The sequence below is a fragment of the Phocoena sinus genome, chromosome 13 (assembly GCF_008692025.1).
Source record: "Phocoena sinus isolate mPhoSin1 chromosome 13, mPhoSin1.pri, whole genome shotgun sequence".
In the NCBI taxonomy this organism is placed as follows: domain Eukaryota; kingdom Metazoa; phylum Chordata; class Mammalia; order Artiodactyla; family Phocoenidae; genus Phocoena; species Phocoena sinus.
In genome coordinates, this window is record NC_045775.1 from 51,996,676 (window position 1) to 52,016,378 (window position 19,703).

The following is a 19,703-nucleotide window of genomic DNA, read 5'->3' on the forward strand; positions in this document are numbered from 1 at the left end:
CCCATTCACTGCAACTAGAGAAAGCCTGCGCACAACAACGAAGACCCAACGCAGCCAAAAATAAATAAATAAATTAATTTTAAAAAATAGAAACAGGAAAAAACTCATGAGATAAATAATGGGGATTTATTAGAGCGGTAAGTAACTGAAATAAGGTCAAAACAATAGATACATAACCTAAATGCAGGTCTGTATGATTCTCAAGCCCATGTGCTTTCTACCAATATCATTAATGCCTTCCTCATTTAATAAGGATAAGGAATTAACAAGCATGGGGGAGGCTGAGGGAAGAAAACTGAGCCAAATGTTGGTTAAAGAACTAGAACAGTGTTTGTGGGAATGTCAACTTGTGAAAAAAAAATATGGGCTATATTTTAGCCTTAAGATAACTAGAGATTAATGACAGTATAATGTGGCACTCAAGAATATGAATTACAGAAAACAGACTGCTTGACTATTAATAAAATGTGTGTTTATAAAATGAATTATAGAAATTCTAGCTCCACTACTTATAAAATCTATAAATTTATAAAAATTTGTAACTGTGACCTTGGGCAAATTATTTATTACCTCATAGCTTATACATTCTCATTTTTAAAATGAGAATTCCTACTTCAAATAAGTTGTGTATCTTGAAGTTAATAATACTTAAAAGGTATCTGGCACATAGTAAGCATCAACAAATACTGGCTATTTTTATCACCACTAACATCATTATTCATGTTTGGAAATAAAAGTATATGAAAAGAGCCCCAAGTCTCCAAGTTTTAGGTGACTAGGAGGAGGGTGGTACACTGAAGGGTAGAGTAATCTGGAGAAAGAACTGATTTGTCGGGGGAAAATGTGATTTCATTTTTGGAGGTGAATAAGTATGCTTTAAAGGCCTATGGCTTTTTTTTTTTTTTTTTTTTTTGCAGGACGCGGGCCTCTCACTGCTGTGGCCTCTCCCGTTGCGGAGCCCAGGCTCCGCACGCGCAGGCTCAGCGGCCATGGCTCACGGGCCCAGCCGCTCCACGGCATGTGGGATCCTCCAGGACTGGGGCATGAACCTGTGTCCCCTGCATCGGCAGGCGGACTCTCAACCACTGCGCCACCAGGGAAGCCCAAAGGCCTATGGCTTTTCTGAACACTTCTACAATCTGATCAATTCTGATCTACATGAAAGTTTTCTATGCGGATATTTTCTCAATAAATACTGTGCCTACTTCTCTTATTTACTGACATGCTGATACTGACACTTAGCTGGTTTCCTAGACTTGACCATTAGTTTCCACCAACTGACTTACAAACAAAAACTTTCTGAATTCTCCAAGCTTCCTTCTAGGCAGGCATCTCCCTATAAGAAGCTTTAAACACAGCTATACCACTAACACCCCAACTTCTACCAATTCTTATCCAAACTCACTTCAATATATCCAGATATTTTAATGATGAAATATTAACCAGCTATAACATCACAATTCTTAACGTTTTCACATGTCCTAAACTTTCTAATACTAGTATTCAATTATAATAATAAAAGAAAATGTTTTAAATTAACTCTAATATAAATATACTTGTTCAGAAGTAAATATTTATAAGTTTTAGAATCAATGCCCTAATATATTAATACAAGGATACTGGTGATTTCTGGAAAAAACATTTACTTTTGATTCTTGAAAACACTGACTTATGAACAGAACTCAACAGTGAAGATTAATCAACACCCAAAGTTATATAACCTACATTTTCCTAAGGTTAAGAATTATAAAAATAACCTTATAGAATTCAACTTAAAAAAGAAACTTTCGGGCTTCCCTGGTAGCGCAGTGGTTGAGAGTCCGCCTGCCGATGCAGAGGACACGGGTTCTTGCCCCGGTCTGGGAAGATCCCACATGCCGCGGAGCGGCTGGGCCCGTGAGCCATGGCTGCTAAGCCTGCACGTCCGGAGCCCCGCGTACCGCAAGAAAAAAACAAAAAAAAAACAAAAAAGAAACTTTCTCTTAAAAATTTCATAACTAAAACGTTCATTACATTTATTTATTATATGAAAGAAAAGGAGTAGGAGTAGGAACACTGGAAAATTACCTTTCACAGGAAAGACAATCAACACTTACACGTAACTTACATAGTTAAGGTATACTTACAGTGCATGTTTTTGTCTTCCTTCTCTTACAGCTTGAATATAGTATACCAAATTATCAAAGAAAAGTTTCATCATGTTCAGTTCTTTTTCTGCCCACCTGGACCAATTGAAATAAGAAATAGTTTTAGAGGCACAGGGTAAGAGAATAAATCTATTCTAGAACAGGAAAAAAACTTCTATGTAAAACATTTTCAAAAGCAAAATCAATTATCAAAAACTTACAAGTTCTGTTTATATTTGAATTGTGAAAAGATATAAAGCAGTGCACCTTAATTTTTATGAAGTTAAAGCACCACTGTGTTTTTGTTTTTTTGCGGTAGGCGGGCCTCTCACTGTTGCGGCCTCTCCTGTTGCGGAGCACAGGCTCCGGACGCGCAGGCTCAGCGGCCATGGCTCACGGGCCTAGCCGCTCCGCGGCATGTGGGATCTTCCAGGACCGGGGCAAGAACCCATGTCCCCTGCATCGGCAGGCGGACTCTCAACCACTGCGCCACCAGGGAAGCCCACCACTGTGTTTTAATCTCAAAATACTCAATCTCTGTGAAGGGGATAAACTGTCTGGCAGAATGCTAATTATAAATGACTAATATGAGTTAATATTAAAAAACAGTACAATACAGTCCATGTTAAGGATGGACTGTGTACCTTGGTCATTATTTAGCACAGTGCGTGGCATACAGAACACATATAATATAAACTAAATGAACCAATCAGTTTGTTTTTTTCTACTGTCAATAACCGCTTATTTTTTAAAATAACATTTTGATCAAATAAATATTGACATATTAAAGTAAACTAGAAACAATAGAAGAAAAAAGAAATAGTGATAAATACAATTAGAGATAGCAGGGTCCATAACTAACAATCTATCTCACACAATAATTATTAGCAATATAACTACTAACATGTAGAAGTACTGAAATTCCAAAACTTCAAATATAATTTACATCATGTTTTTGCTATAGCCTTCTTTTCCAAATAAGTTACTCTTGCATTGCCAATCACTCGCCAGTCTGTTTGCTGGTTACCTGAAGATTTGCTAAGATGATCAGAGATAATTTCCAATTTTAAAATATGGGCTGTAAGAGTTTAAGAGACAGTATGTACCAAATGCTGAGTGCTACTGCACATAATAGGTTCACACCAAGTGGAAGTTTTTGTTGTTATTGATGCCAACTAATCATAAGCGCTCAGTTCTTTTAAGTGATCTACTTGATAAGATTTAGGATACCAGTCTCATGTTGGCATTAACTGAGCTTATTTATATTTAACTTAAGGAACAAGCTAAAAGGGTTTCAACTCAATATACTTAAGTTCAGGTATACTTGATAAGTAACTGAATATTCGCAGCTTTGCACTTCTATAAGAATGTTATCTTTTGTTACTCCTTAATTCAAACCTCCTCACATGACTAAAATACCAACTTGCCCAGGTAAGCTACAAGTGAATCACTTTAATACTTATGAATTTTGTAATTCAGCCATTTAAAAACCATGGGAAGAGAATCAATGAAATAAAACTCATGGTACTCTTGTACTTAAAGGATGCTAAATGCTTTCCTCTACTCCTCTGTTTAGTATCTCAAAGAACTTCCTTGCACTCACAAATAGAATTGTCACTAGGGTCACCCTGAAATAGTAACCAAAGAAAGAGACTTTCTAAGATGATTTTTAAAAAACAGTAATAGGGCTTCCCTGGTGGCGCAGTGGCTGAGAGTCCACCTGCTGATGCAGGGGACATGGGTTCGTGCCCCGGTCTGGGAAGATCTCACATGCCGCGGAGCGGCTGGGCCCGTGAGCCATGGCCGCTGTGCCTGCGCGTCAGGAGCCTGTGCTCCGCAACGGGAGAGGCCGCGACAGTGAGAGGCCCGCGTACCGCAAAAACAACAACAACAAAAAAATTTAAAAAACAGTAATAGAGGTTCAGGTTAAACAGATCCCCTATTAAAAGAAAAAAAACCAGCAAGGGCTATAACTCAGAAGAACTTCATCTTATTTAGAATTATAGTACAGACTTCTAAGAATTTTAAAAATCATATTCAAGTATTCCTACTAACTAATCTTAGATTTGAGGAGGAATTAGATAAAACTCCATCCTACTTGACCTCACAAATAAATCCTTCAACAGGTCTAATTTTTCCTAAAATTTAAAGTCTCTGAAATCTCTCCAAAAAGTCTATTCTGAATAAAGCAAATAATACATTCTTAGAGGTTAATGAAGTGCGTGTGATAGCCAACTTTCTCTAGAATATTCTTAAACATTAGATCAATATCACATCAAAGTACTATCCTTGAAAGAATTCTTTAACATTAATCATAAGTTCTCTCTATATGTAAAGGAGTAATAGGGTGGTGTCAAAATTATCCCTAAGGTGATGTAATGTCTAGAACCAACTCCTAGTAATGGAAAAAATTAAAGGCACCTTAGAGTGTTTAATGTGTGGATCTTCTTCAGGAGTCCTTTGCCATGGTCAGATACACTAAAAATCTACCTTAAAATTAACGCATTAATTGCTACAATATTTTTCTCAAACTACAATGAGTACAAAGGTTAGACTTCCTGGTGACAGAGATATACATAATCTCCATGGGGCTAAGTGGCAGAGACAGCACTCAGAAAACTAAGCAAACATTTGAATTACACAAAATTCAAATTTTCCTGGTGCAGAACAAAAGCTAGTAAGTTACTCAAAACCTTGTTTGATAATTATGACTGGGAAAAAAATCTTTAAAATGAATACTTCTGTTTCTTTTATTTACTTACATTGTAATCCAATGTGTATCATAACTGCTCCCAAACTGCTGAAAAGTACCAAACAGTTTTGGAAGAAGACGAAGTGAAATTACTACTGATCTGAAACAGCAAAAACAGGTATTTATAGAATAAAATAATTTTAAATAGTATCAACAATTCTAGATCTTAACAGAAATTCAGCTATTTAAAATCTTAAATGCAAAAAGAGTTAATGAACTTCACATACATTTCTATGCAAACACAAAATTTTTTCCTAAAGTATCAACTTATTATACACTGGGGCAAGAAATCCAAGTTTTAAAAAACCAATCCAAGACTTTTAAAGTAAAATACACCATACAAATATCTGAGTATAAAAGCAAGTGAAGAGCATTTAAATATAAATTTTTTTAATGACAGTATTCTTTAACGAGTCATAGGTGCTTCTGAGGATTTAATCAAGGAAAACAAGAAGCAGCAGCTTGGGTAAATTATCTAGAGCAGGGCTTCTCAAAGTTTAGTGTGCACTTGATCCAGCTGGGGGGATTTTGTTAAAATGCAAATTCTGATTCAGTAGGTCTGGGGTAGGTTCAGGATTGCATTTCTAACAAGCTCACAAGTGATACTCAAACTGCTGGTTTGTGGACTACAAACAATAAATGTAGAGAACATTTTTCAAACTATATAAATTATCACTTTCTCCTTAATTCTCACTTAATATCATCTCCATCTAAACTGAGAATCACTGCATTATGAGCATGCTAATAATAGAAGCACACCACATACCTCAAGTATAAAAGGGCCAAAAGGCAATAGGAAATCATTCTAAAACCTCAAGAAGATCTGAGCATGTCTATCTTCTGGAAGAAAAGGGGGTACAGGGAACATATTGACATGCAAATCCCAGAAGTCCTAGTAGGCAAGAAGGTTGCCTGCATGAGCCTTGAAAGAAGCAGGACACTAATCAAGTTACTGAATTTCTTTTATTTTTAAGCTTAGGAGCCAATATTGCTTCATGAAAGAATTTTTACAAAGAGAAAAAGTTGGCACCCTACCCACAAGTATGGAGTACAAATAAGTCCTCAAAAATGCCTACTCTTTTTAAGAGTACCAGGTATATTCGAATACAGGACTACACTTCTGAGTGGGAGGAAAACAGTGGCGAATGCTGAGTAGGAGAAACTACAAAACTTTGTTTCTGAATAAAATCCAAAGTACTTAAATTTGACTACAAAGCCTTGTCTGATCTGTCCCCATTCCTTCTATCAGTCTAACCTATTTTCCTTCCCATCTTCCTTTTTTTTTTGGCGATATGTGGGCTTCTCACTGTTGCGGAGCACAGGCTCCAGACACGCAGGCTCAGCGGCCATGGCTCACGGGCCCAGTCGCTCCACGGCATGTGGGATCTTCCCGGACCGGAGCACGAACCCATGTCCCTTGCACTGGCAAGCGGACTCTCAATCACTGCGCCACCAGGGAAGGCCCCCCACCTCCCTTTTTGCTATTCCTTCAAAACACACGAGCACATTCCCGCCTCAGGGCTTTTCTATTGCCTCTGCGAGGAATGTGCTTTACCTAAATAGCTACCTGAAGGACCCCTTCCCTCACTTTATTAAGGTCTCCTCAACTGTCAACAGAAGGGATGACCCTGACAACTCTATATTAAATATCACCTTTCCATTGCTCTGCGAACCTCTATTATTCTTGACTCCTTCCCAATTTTCCTTCATTCATCATCACGTAATAAATATTCCTTTATTTAATATGTCTACCACTAGAATGTGCTTGATGTGAGCGAAGAGTGTCTTATTCACTAAAACTCCCTGCATGTGGTGCATGCTGAGTATATATTTCCTTAAATAACAAACCAGCAAAGAACTTAAAGGCAAGATTTTCAGGAGGAAGACCAACAGTGTAAAATGCTATATTACAGTTATGAAGGAAAAGGACAGAAAAAATACTACTGGAAGACAAAAGAAACAGCATGTTAGAAGTATGTCAGAGGATCAAAACAACATTAGTATAGATTAAAGAGTATATAGTGGACTTCCCCTGTGGTCCAGTGGTTAACACTCCGTGCTTCCACTTCAGGGGGCACGGGTTTGATCCTGGTGGGAGAAGTTCCACACGCTGCACACTGTGGCCAATGATAATAATAAGTATACAGTGAAGCAACAAAGACAGCAAATGCCTGATATCCAGTAACTGCAAAGTAAATATTCTTTAAATATTCAAAAACATTAAAATTTTTAGTATACTTTTAAATATTAAAATATTTAATATTTTTCAACAAGTCGCACAGAAGTGGTGCTTGGGAAGATAGACCAAGATAGATCAGGGGAAATCAATTTCAGTTTTAGATTATTTATCTAAACTCCTTTGTCAAAGTTTCAGAAACATTAGCAGAGTTTTTCCTAAAAATTAAGACATAAAAAACTGGAATGAATATATATATATGTATATTAATTTGACTTTAAAAGCATAAAATCAATGAGATATCACAAAGAAAAAAGGACAGAAAACTTTCACCTAAAATCACAAAAGCAAATTCCAAAATTGTTTGCCTAGTGTAATTTCAACAATACTTTTAAAATACAAAGAAACAAAGACTAGAGATACCATATCTCACTAAAGCAAGTCTTACAGTGTGCAGCAGTTGTATATTTTCTGAAAATCTTATTACCTCTTTTGCAGTCAATGGTGTTAAGAGTCTAGACTGTTTAAATTTACTTTCCAAATTTTCTACAATAAACATGTTTTCATTTTATAAAATGTAATGTAGAAGCAAGCACATGATGCTTGACATTAGAGAATAGGATGCCAGGCATTGAGCAGGTATTGGTTGAGTTGAGTGAATAATGATGTGGTTCATGTAAAAGAACCCAAAATAGGATTGTAGAAATGGGACTTGTCTTACCTCTACTCCTACCTAAGGGGAATGCTTTTCTCCACAATTTATAATAAAAACACTGAATTATTAATAATTACATCTTATGTGACTAAAACAGTTTTTTAAAGTTTTTCCAAAGATTCAGAAAAACTCCAAATTTTTCTCCTCAAAAAAAGATTTCAGGGGCTTCCCTGGTGGCACAGTGGTTGAGAGTCCGTCTGCCGATGCAGGGGACATGGGTTCGTGCCCCAGTCCGGGAAGATCCCACATGCCGCGAAGTGGTTGGGTCTGTGATCCATGGCCGCTGGGCCTGCGTGTCCGGAGCCTGTGCTCCGTAACAGGAGAGGCCACAACAGTGACAGGCCCGTGTACCGCAAAAAAAAAAAAGATTTCAAAGAACAGTGAAGAGACATATTTTAAGTGCCATAAATTTAAGAATATAAGAAATGACCAAATCCAGAATCAAAGTGATCCTGAAACTCTGGAACACTTTATTTAAACCGATAAACTTGAAAGGAAAAATGATATAAAGTACTGATTACAGAATGAAAATTAGTAAAATATTTACAAACAGGGTAAGATCATGTATTTGTTTGCTGACAATAATAATTTATATTCCAGTATTAAAGGAAACTTCACAAGATCACATATACCAACTTATTCCAAGTAAAATTATATCATGCTGTACAGCAGAAACTAACACAACACTGTAAATCAACTACACCCAATAAAAAAATTTAATTTTTTTAAAATAAAATAATGTCATAGCACTTCTCCTATAACAACTATGAGATACTACACCTGGACTTATCAACTTTTTTGCTCAAATAGTTTTGACTGCTGATATGCTTATGAAAAACATCAAAATTACTGTTATATTCAAACTTACATTCACAAATTCTTCCAAGAGTGAAAATTACAAATACCAAACCACACGACCCTAGGCAACAATATGTTTAAGATGAAAAGGTTCAATGGTCCAGAGTAACAAGATACAGTCAGCCCATATGCAGGTTCCTCATCTGTGGATACAGAGCTAACTCTCCTACTCTATTTTATATAAAGGACTTGAGCACCTGAAGATTTTGGTATCTGCAGGGGGATCCTGGAACCAATCCCCCAAAGATACAAAGGGATCACTACACTTATTTTAGACTCAAGAAAAATGGTATTACTACCTTAGACTGCCCTGGTTCTTTGCTTGATACAAAGGTTTTGTTGCAACCTTTGCTGAAGCTTATTACTATACAATAGTGTGATGTGACTCTTAAGAATTACCAATGTAACTTTATATTGCTTTAGTAGAATGAACACATTTGCTAGTAGTCTACACAGTTAAAGTTACATTTGGACGATTATTTCCTAATCCTAGACTCCATATTTGAATAAGACTGGTGTGTTCTACAAAATGCTACTGTCAACTAATTAATTAATTAATTAATTAATTTTAAAATATTTACTTATTTGGCTGCGTCGGGTTTTAGTTGTGGCACACAGGATCTTTGTTGCTGCGTGCAGGATCTTTTTAGTTGCAGCATGCCGGATCTTTTAGCTGCAGCAGGCAAACTCTTAGTTGCAGCATGTGGGATCTAGTTCTCTGACCAGGGATCGAACCCAGGCCCCCTGCATTGGCAGCATGGAGTCTTAGCCACTGGACCACAAGGGAAGTCCCTCAGTCATTTTAAACTATAGTATATACCAAGAGTTGACAAAAAATGCTGTATATAATACAGTCTTTACAGAGAGAAAACAAAACCAAAAAAAAGTACATAGTACCATGCATTTCTTAATTATATGAACCTTTATTTATGTAAACAGAATCCCTGACTCGTGAGCATTTTTACTTTTGTATTCAAAGGCAAAAAATTTCACACGTGGGTTAAACTACCTACTGCATAAAGAATGGCAAAAAAATAGCACACTGGATAGGTTCCCAGACAGAGTCTCAAATCAATTCTCAAGAAGCCACAGAATTTCAGGAGGTACCTAGCCCAGGATGTGAACCTGCATGTGAACCTACCTGCCTTCTAGTAAACATAAAACACCAAAGGGGCTGATTACAACCCAACTCCTACTTCCACCCTACTCACTAGACAGCAGTCTTATCTCACTCACCTGAAGTAACAAATACCAAGCTGAAAAGTAATGGATTTTTCATTGTGGGAGCTACTGTCTACCTCATGCTCTCACTTTATGACAACGTTCTGCAAACCAGTCTACTATGTGTTTCCGTGTGCAACTTTAAACCTCCTGCACCGCTGAAATGTTATATGCCTTATAAAACAATCTGCCTAAGGCTAAATGTGCATAAGGCACATGCTGCATGTTTAAAGTGTTTTCAAGTGTAAAAACTTTAAAAAGTGTTTTAAAGTGTTAACAGTGGGTTCCGTATAAATGGCAGAATTATGGGTGATTTATGGGAGACTTTTCCTTTTTCAGATCTCTATGCTTCCCAAGAAGTAATGAGCCCATATTACTGTTCAAAAGAAAGCTAAGTTCATTTTGTGAAATAAACTGTAATAAGACCATAGAACAGCAAAAACAAACAAAAATTGTTGACAGGTCTATAAACCATGGAAAGTGAGGAACTAGAAGGAAAATTAAAAAGTCAACATAGAGGGGGCTTCCTTGGTGGCGCAGTGGTTGAGAGTCCACCTGTCGATGCAGGGGATGCGGGTTCGTGCCCCGGTCCTGGAGGATCCCACATGCCGCGGAGCGGCTGGGCCTGTGAGCCATGGCCATTGAGCCTGCATGTCCGGAGCCTGTGCTCCGCAACAGGAGAGGCCACAACCGTGAGAGGCCCGCGTACCGCAAAAAAAAAAAAAAAAAAGTCAACGTAGAGAAAATAAAAGGAAACATAAAACCTGTGTAAACTACATAAAAAGTTGACATCATCAAGAAGCAGACATCTGTGGGGTTTTTTCGGTCAAACGTCAGGAAAATGGTAAATGAGTTAAGATTTCAGTGGCCCATTTATTTCAACATAAGGAAGAGCTTTCCTATTAATATTAACACCCTTGTGCAACATTCCTTTCCTACTGTGATGGCAAACTCAGGGGGAGAGGAATCCTTGGAGAAAGGATTCTTGTGTTCAGAATAGGATTTCTCAAACTCTGATATCAATACTGACACTTCACACAATTCTGTTGTGAAAAGCTGTCCTCTGCATTGAGGGATGTTTAGTAGCATCCCTAGCCCAAAGTAACATCTCCAATTCCACTCATTAATGTGACAACCAAAAATATCTCCAGATACTGATACTACCTAGGGAGAAAAAAAATCACCCCCATTAAAACCCACTGGTTTAAATGTAAAATAGATAGCTAGTGGGAAGCAGCTGCATAGCACAGGGAGATCAGCTCGGTGCTTTGTGACTGCCTAGAGGGGTGGGATAGGGAGAGTGGGAGGGAGGTGCAAGAGGGAAGGGATACGGGGATAAAAGTATAAATATAGCTGATTCATTTTGTTATACAGCAGAAACTAAAACAACACTGTAAAGCAATTATACTCCAATAAAGATGTTAAAAAAAAACACTAGTTTATCAGGAAACCGGAACTAATAATGTTTTAAAAAATTAATTATTTTTCAGTTTGCATGATAACTTCAGTAAGTTCAGCCAGTACACACTGGATGTGTTGCATATGTCACAGGCTAAAAAATGCCACTATGCTCTAAGTACTGGCATATATGACCAATTAATAAGAGGCCTAGCATAATACATACAGGAACGATCTGAGTAAATTTTGAGGCCAAAATTAACATCAATATAATAGTTATGTTTACTATATATCAATAAACCATTAAGTAACTATGATTAGGTACAGGATTGCCTCCAACAAATGAAAAATGCTTCAACTTCAAGTGATTTGGGAGTGAACAAATTAAAGCTTAAAAAAATCCAAAATGATGATTTTCCATTTTATACACAGAATTTTCCTTTTGTCTCTTTTACTCTTTTTCTTTTTTTTTTTTTGCGGTACGCGGGCCTCTCACTGTTGTGGCCTCTCCCGTTGCGGAGCACAGGCTCCGGACGCGCAGGCTCAGTGGCCATGGCTCACAGGCCTAGCCGCTCCGCGGCATGTGGGATCTTCCCAGACCTGGGCACGAACCCGTGCCCCCTGCATCGGCAGGCAGACTCTCAACCACTGCGCCACCAGGGAAGCCCCCTCTTGTCTCTTTTAAGCTACACTACTTAGAAAAATATATGCTCATTATGGAAAAATTAGAAAATAGAAAACCATAAAGAAGAAAAAATTAACTGATTCCTCCCAGAAATAACCATTCTACAGTCTCACATATTGCTTGCAATCTTTTTAACAAACGGGCCTATGAGTATATGCCCATATCATTATATCATCTTTGAAAACATTTGACTCTTAAAGGCTACATATTTCATCTTTCACATAGCTTTTTTCCTTTTTATTGAAGTAACATACATGAAAAAACACATATAAACCTAAGTGACAGTTCAAAATATTAGGAGGTGAACATACCTGTGTAACATGCACCAACATCAAGAAAGAAATCATTACCAGCATCCCAGAAGCCTTGGGATATGCCCCCTTTCCAGTCACTAACAACCCAAGAGTAACCATTATCCTATTAAATACAATAGTTTTCCTGATTTTCTTTTTTAATTTATTCATTTATGGCTGCATTGCATCTTCATTGCTGCTACTCTTTATTGCAGTGCATGGGCTTCTCACTGCGGTGGCTTCTCTTGTAGTGGAGCACTGGCTCTAGGCGTGCGGGCTTCAGTAGTTGGTGCTCATGGGCTCTATAGCGCAAGGCTCAGCAGTTGTGGTGCACAGGCTTAGTTGCTCTGCGGCATGTGCGATCCTCCCGGACCAGGGCTTGAACCCGTGTCCCCTGCATTGGCAGGTGGATTCTTAACCAATGCGCCACCAGGGAAGTCCCAGTTTCCCTGTTTTTAAACTCTGTATAAACAGAGTAATAGAGATATACTTTTTTACATCTGGCTTCTTTCACTCAAAATTTTGTCTGTGAGATTCAACTACACTACTCCATGCAGTTGTACTTCTTTCATTTTTACTACTATATATATACTATTTCATTCAACAAACAGTCCACAATTTAATTTTCCTTCCTATTCTTTTTTTGTCATTTAGATAGCAGTACAAAGAATAGTTATTTTGAATAATGCTTTTATGAACATTCTTGAATGTGTCTTTTGGTGACCTTCTGGATGTATGATTAAAAGGCACATACTTAGCAGTTCAACTGCTGGGCCACAGGATATGCAGATGCACTTTTGGGGAATAAAAATTGATACAACTTAAAAAAGTATTCATTAGCTTCACAAAGGCTTTTAAAAGACAATTAACATTTTAGGGACTTCCCTGGTGGCCCAGTGGGTAAGACTCTGCGTTCCCAATGTAGGGGGCCCAGGTTCAATTCCTGGTTGGGGAACTAGATCCTGCATGCATGTCTCAACTAAGTTTGCATGCCGCAACTAAGAGTCCGCAGGCCACAACAAAGATCTCACGTGCTGTAATGAAGATCCCGCACCTAACAACTAAGACCCAGAGCAGCCACAATAAATAAATGATAAATAAATATTTTAAAAAATATTTAAAAGACAAAACATTTTAAAACTAATTTCTATAATACCTATGTAAATGATGAAATATCATTCACCCATTAAAAGCATTCTTTTTTAAGAATATATGCCAAATGAGGCAACTGATCCACTAACAGGGGTCTATTAGTGGTTTCTTATACCTGCATGAATAAGCAATTTTTCTATTGTGATTGTACCAATTATAGCCCTTTAAAGATCAAAAGAAAAAAATTAAATATTGCACATACTTTTTCTAATTCAATTAGGTAAAAAATTTTTTTGAAGCAGTTAAATATTCAATAAAATTAGACATTTATATTGAGCCTGGGCAGAGGTAAGCTGAAAATATTAATATATTCATTAGGGGCTTCCCTTGTGGCACATTGGTTAAGAATCTGCCTGCCAATGCAGGAGACACAGGTTGGAGCCCTGTTCCGGGAAGATCCCACATGCTGCGGAGCAACTAAGCCTGTGCGCCACAACTACTGAGCCTTCGCTCTAGAGCTCACGAGCCACAACTACTGAGCCCACGCACCGCATCTACTGAAGCCCACGCACTAAAGAGCCCATGCTCTGCAACAAGAGAAGCCACCACAATGAGAAGCCCACACACCGCAACAAAGAGTAGCCCCCGCTCGCCGCAACTAGAGAAAGCCCACACGCAGCAACAAAGACCCAACGCAGCCAAAAATCATAAACAAAAAAATAAATTAAAAAATATATATATTCAATTAATAACTGAATTTACTACATCAGAGAATGGAACAATATTATCAGAGCAGTATAAGGGAAACTGGAGACTGTATCAACAGAACAGAACTGAAAATCAAGAAACTTGTGGTAATTATTTGAGCCCCAATAAGAAGTATATAAATATATAGCAGAATTCAAACTAGGAAAAAAACACAACTAACCTAATTCTTTGTGCACTACAGAAGTCAACAGATCCACCCAGATGGAAGAACAATGCCATTATCAAAATGTTTATATTTCAGCTTAAGTTTAACTTCACTTATCTTATTTAGCTTCCTTTATATATAACAGTTCAAGAACATTTAAACTGTAATCTGAAAATAGAGTAATCACCACCATGTTCCCAGAATCAAGAAGACAGTATTCCTTTGTCTCTGTTGGAGGTGATCTAATCAAGAGTGCCGAAAAGTGCTGAAAAAAGCAAGACTGTGTGATAACATATAAACCCTGTGGGGGAAAACAGTTTAGAACTAATATAAAAACCACAATTACTAAAAAAAAAAATAGGTTGATAACGGTACATTAAATGCTATGAACCCACCATATCTAGGTCAATAAGAATATTGATTATGAATATGATTACTGTATAAAAAATTTTTAATTCCTATTTACCTGTTGTTTCCTAAATTTTCAAGGCAACCTTCAATGAATCTCATTCGAATCTGTCTATCCGTAAACCAACATACTAAGGAACAGAGAAGTTTCTCTGCTTCATTTATTAATCCTTCAGAAAGATTAACCTACAAAAAATGTATATACATAAAGTTACTGTTTATACTGAATGCATTTTGCTGTAATTTTATAGTCTTTTGGGTTTATTAAATAACTTACTGCATCATCATCTTGGACTATATCCCACAACAAAGTGTTTCCTTTCTTGCAAACGTTATCCAAATTAATGTCTGTTACAGCATTACTGCTGAATTGATGTTTATGAACTGTAGGTCCTGAAGGGGCAAAATATAACACACTATAGAGCAATGCAGTTGACTGAAATTGTAAAGTGAACTACAGCATTCATAAAGTTAACAAATTCAAAGTGAAGTATAACAATAAATCTCTTCTTACATCACAAGATAAAAACAAGATTAACACAGTTGCTTTATGAATGAGACAGAATAGTACTGTTTAGAGTTTGATACTACTAAAGTAAAATAAGAAAAGTTTTCATAGCCTCTCCACTATTTCATAGCCTCCTCACTATTACTAATAAGTATGATTAATGTTTTCCACATGTCAAGAGAACTGTATATAAATATTTGAAACCCAAATTAAACATTAAGAAGAAAATTTAACTGAATTAACTATATAGCCAAGGGACGTTCCTCTAAATGACCTTCTGTAAAGTGTCTTATACCTAAAGATTTTTTAATTGAGATGATTTACTCAAAACATTCAATTAAATTCAAAGCGTCTATTATAATAATTCAGACTTTGAGTGCCAGACTATGAACTCTCCCTAGCTCTGTTATATTAAGCAAAAATGCTTCATTGTCTTTAACAGCTTCACCATGAAATTTCCCTCTTAAACTGTACATGTACATTGATTTCATTAAAATGAGAACTATGCAACCTTCACCATAATTCTGTTTTAGAACACTTTCACCACCCTAAAGCATTCCCTCATACTTAATTACATTTAATCCCTGATCCCATTCCTGAGCCCTAGTCTGTTCTTCCATCCCCATAAATTAGCCTTTTCTAGAAATTTCATATAAATGGAATCATACAATACGTTATGTATAGTCTTATGTCTGACTTTGTTCACTTAGCAAAATGTCTGAGGTTCATCCATGTTGAAGCATCTATCAGTAGTGTGTTCCTTTTAAATACAGAATAATATCCCACTATATGAAAAAATTGTTTATATATCTACCAATTACTGAAAGTTTGGATAGTTGCCAGTTTTTGTCTAATATGAATAATGCTGCCATAACACTGATATAACCAGTCTTTGTATAGACATATGCTTTCTTTTCTTTAGGGTAAATACTTAGAAGTGGAATTGTTGGGTCATAAGGTAAACACGTATGTTTAAAATTTGAAGAAACTGCCATACTGTTTTTCAACACATAGGTATGGTCACTCTTTTTAATTTTAGCCATTCTAATAGATATGCAGTAGAATCTCATTCTGGTCTTTAATTTTAATTTCCCTAATGACTAATGATGCTAAGCATCTTTTCATGTGCTTATTAGCCATTTGTGTACCTTCTTTGGTGAAATAAATCAATTCCCAATTTTTAATTAAGTTGTCTTACTACTGAGTTGTAGAAGTTCTTATATGGTCTGGATACAAGCCCTTTATTAGATATATGATTTGCAAATATTTCTCCCAGTTTGTAGCTTGACTTTTTAAGTTTGGGGTTTGTTTGGTTTATTTGTTTTGGTATTTACTTTTTAAAATTAATTTTATTAAAATACAATATAAATACATAAGATCCGGAACATTTCTATCACCCCAAAAAGTTCTCTTGTGTCCCTTTACAATCAATCCCCACCACCAATCACTGAGTAGATGTCAATCATTATAAATTACTTTAGGAAATTTTAGTAGTGCACATAAATGATATACAGTATGTATTCTTCTGTCTAGCTTCATTTGCTTAGAATGTTTTTTGATATTCAGTCATGGTGTTGAACGTATCAGTAGCTCTTTCCTTTTTATTCCACTGTGAATATACAACAATTTGTTTATCTACCAGTTAATTCCAGCTGAGGTTCATAAATGAAGCAGTTATGAACATTCAGGTACAAATCTTTTTGTGGACGTATGTTTTCATTTCTCTTGGGTAAATACCTAGAATAGGAATTGCTGGGTCATGTGGTAAGTACAAGTTTAACTTTAAAAGAAACTGCTAAAACAGTACTCTAAACTGCCTGTACTATTTTAAGCTCCTTCACAGCAATGTATGAGAGTTGTAGTTGCTCTGCATCCTTAGCATCATTTGATATCATTAAGTCCTTAATTTTTTACCCATCCGAAATGAGTAGAAATATCCAGTTGTAGTTTTAATTTGAATTTCCCAGATGACTGTAGATATTGAGCATCTTTTCATGTATTTACTGACCATTTTTATATCTTCATTTATGAAGTAACTAAATTTATTCATACCTGTTGCCCATTTTTAAATTGTATTGTTTGTCTTACTGTGTTGGAAGAGTTCTCTATAGTATTAAATACACAGTAATACAACGTAGATTTGGAGACCAATAATACGTCTAATATTTTGCTCAATTTCTAACTTCATATAGTAAAAAAACATGTACAATACTGAATAAAAGGAAAACAGGTTAAGAATAGAAGAATGGTGAAAATTTAATAAATATGGTATAAAATTAAATTGACCTCAATCTTAACCCATTCATTTCTCAACAACCACAACAAAAATGTCAAAACAGGGAATTCCCTGGCAGTCCAGTGGTTAGGTCTCCGCGTTCTCACTGCTGAGGGCCCGGGTTCGGTGCCTGGTCGGGGAACTGAGATCCCGCGAGCCACGCAGCACGGCCAAAAAAAAGGAAAAAAAAAAAGTCAAAATAACCTTATCTAGATTATACGCAAGTAACAGTTGAAATCAGAAAGTTGTTGCCAAGATCCACAAATTGCATCTCCAAGTCTGATCGTGGCTTTAAAAGCATAAACCTAATCTCTCTGGTTTACTTAGTTTATAATTTACTGGCATCCCAAAACCCATGTCCTAGGCTACTAAGTGCTGATGGTATGTAACCAAGCAAGAGGTTGGATATGGACCTTTAAATTGCCAATTCTAGAACTGTCTTCCCTCTTAATTTTTCTCCCTTTCCTCCTTTATCTCCTACTATTCTTTAACCACTTCTAACCTCTATTCTTTAGAGTTTGGTCATGTCCTATCATCTTTTTAAGACTGATTTAGAGTGATTAGAACCATCGTTTTTTGAACATTTTCATCACCCCAGATGAAAGAAACACCTCACCCTTTAGCAGTCACCCCTCCTCTTATTTCTCCCAATCCTCACTAGCCACAGGGAACCACTAATCTATACTTTCTATCTCTACAGATTTGCCTATCTTAGTCCTTTTATATAAATGGAATCATACAACATGTGATTCTGTGTAATCTCCTACTTTTAAGTCCTAAAATTCCTGAATATAAAATCTAATGCAGCCATATATTTTCTCAAATACAAAGCTATAATTTTTATACATATTATTTTTTATTTCTTTTCCTTGTTAAATATCTCTTGATGGAACTGCAACCTTCATATTCATGATGGAGTATTCATAATAATTTCATTTCCTTGGGGAAAAAAACTATAATATGAAAATTACTTGGCAAAAACATTGAAGTAACAAAACATTGACTGCTGATTCCTTTTAACAATGTGTTATATAAATTATTCCTATTTTAAATAAAGGAATATATTTTACTTACTACAGAACCTTACCTTGACTAAGATGTTCATGGTAAATAGATGCTAAATTGGGAAGATGTTGTTGGAGATGAGATGTTAGCTCTGCATGTGAATTAATCTGAACTAGCTCCTCTTCACACCCAGATTCTTCACCATCAAAATCAGCCATATTTTTTTCTGATTTTGCACTGACCTGGGAGCTGCTGCAACTGACATCATCTGCACTTAGCATATCATCAACCATATGACTGTAACACAGAGAGGAGTACAAAGTCAGCAATTACAAATTTAAACACACATTGTGAATCACAAAAAAATATCTCTCAAAACATTTGGCACAAGTTACAACCCACTCAAGAATAAAGCTACATTTGTTTGTTAACAATATGGAATATTGACAGCTTTACAAAAAATAAAAAGCCCACAAAGTCTATACTATATATTAATTATACAATATATACCTACATATTATCTGGCTCATCAACACACTTCACTAAAACGACTTCAAAGAGAATAATTTTAGGAAAAACAAAATCAGTAAACTTAACTGTTAGATAATTTTTTTATAAACTCAAATCTTAAAGTGAAACCTTAAAATTTATTTACATTTGTTCATCCAACTGCAGAATCAAATCAGATAAGGAAAAAAATTTCAATTTACAGCTGCAATCTAGATGTGGTTAGTATTAACTGAGCGACTTTTAACTCAATAAACACCTATTAAGCCCTCCCTTCTAAAACATACCATACGGGGTGCTCTAAGGATGTAAAGACAAAATGATAAAAATAACACGAAGAAGAAAAGTTCAGGATTGATTTAGAGACTCACAAATGGTACCCATACACAGAGAATATGGAAATGGCTAACATAAAAAAAATAAATCATTAGGTCTTTTCAGGTAGAGGGTTGGCGTGAACACTATAAGAGATTTACAATGTACCAAACTGAACATATTACCCTCCTCAGTTTTCTGAACTAATTGCTTTGTCTCCAGTATGTCCTGGGGAGAACTTTGAATGTGCATTTCTGTAATGTCAGACCATAAACCAGTGGTTCTCAAACAGAAGGCCAAGGGGACATCTGGCAATGTCTAGAGACAATTTTTGGTTATCACAACTTGGGAGATTCCTCTAGTATGTAGGCCTAGAGGCTAGGGATGCTGCTAAACATCCATCCTACAATGCAGAGGGCAGCGTTCACATTGCTGTAAATCCAAAACACAGAATTA

General features: G+C 36.3%; 1 protein-coding gene across 5 annotated transcripts in view; it reads right to left on the reverse strand.

The window, feature by feature from the left end:
• USP34 (ubiquitin specific peptidase 34) overlaps window positions 1-19,703 on the reverse strand; it is a 234,585-nt gene that overhangs the window by 109,694 nt on the left and 105,188 nt on the right. For all 5 annotated transcript variants that reach the window (XM_032653399.1, XM_032653400.1, XM_032653401.1 and 2 more), the window contains 5 exons: window positions 18,508-18,722; window positions 14,915-15,030; window positions 14,696-14,823; window positions 4,889-4,978; window positions 2,127-2,222 (listed from right to left, as the gene is read on the reverse strand). In XM_032653399.1, coding sequence (XP_032509290.1) covers window positions 2,127-2,222; window positions 4,889-4,978; window positions 14,696-14,823; window positions 14,915-15,030; window positions 18,508-18,722 — 645 coding nt within the window. The remainder of the gene's footprint in view (window positions 1-2,126; window positions 2,223-4,888; window positions 4,979-14,695; window positions 14,824-14,914; window positions 15,031-18,507; window positions 18,723-19,703) is intronic.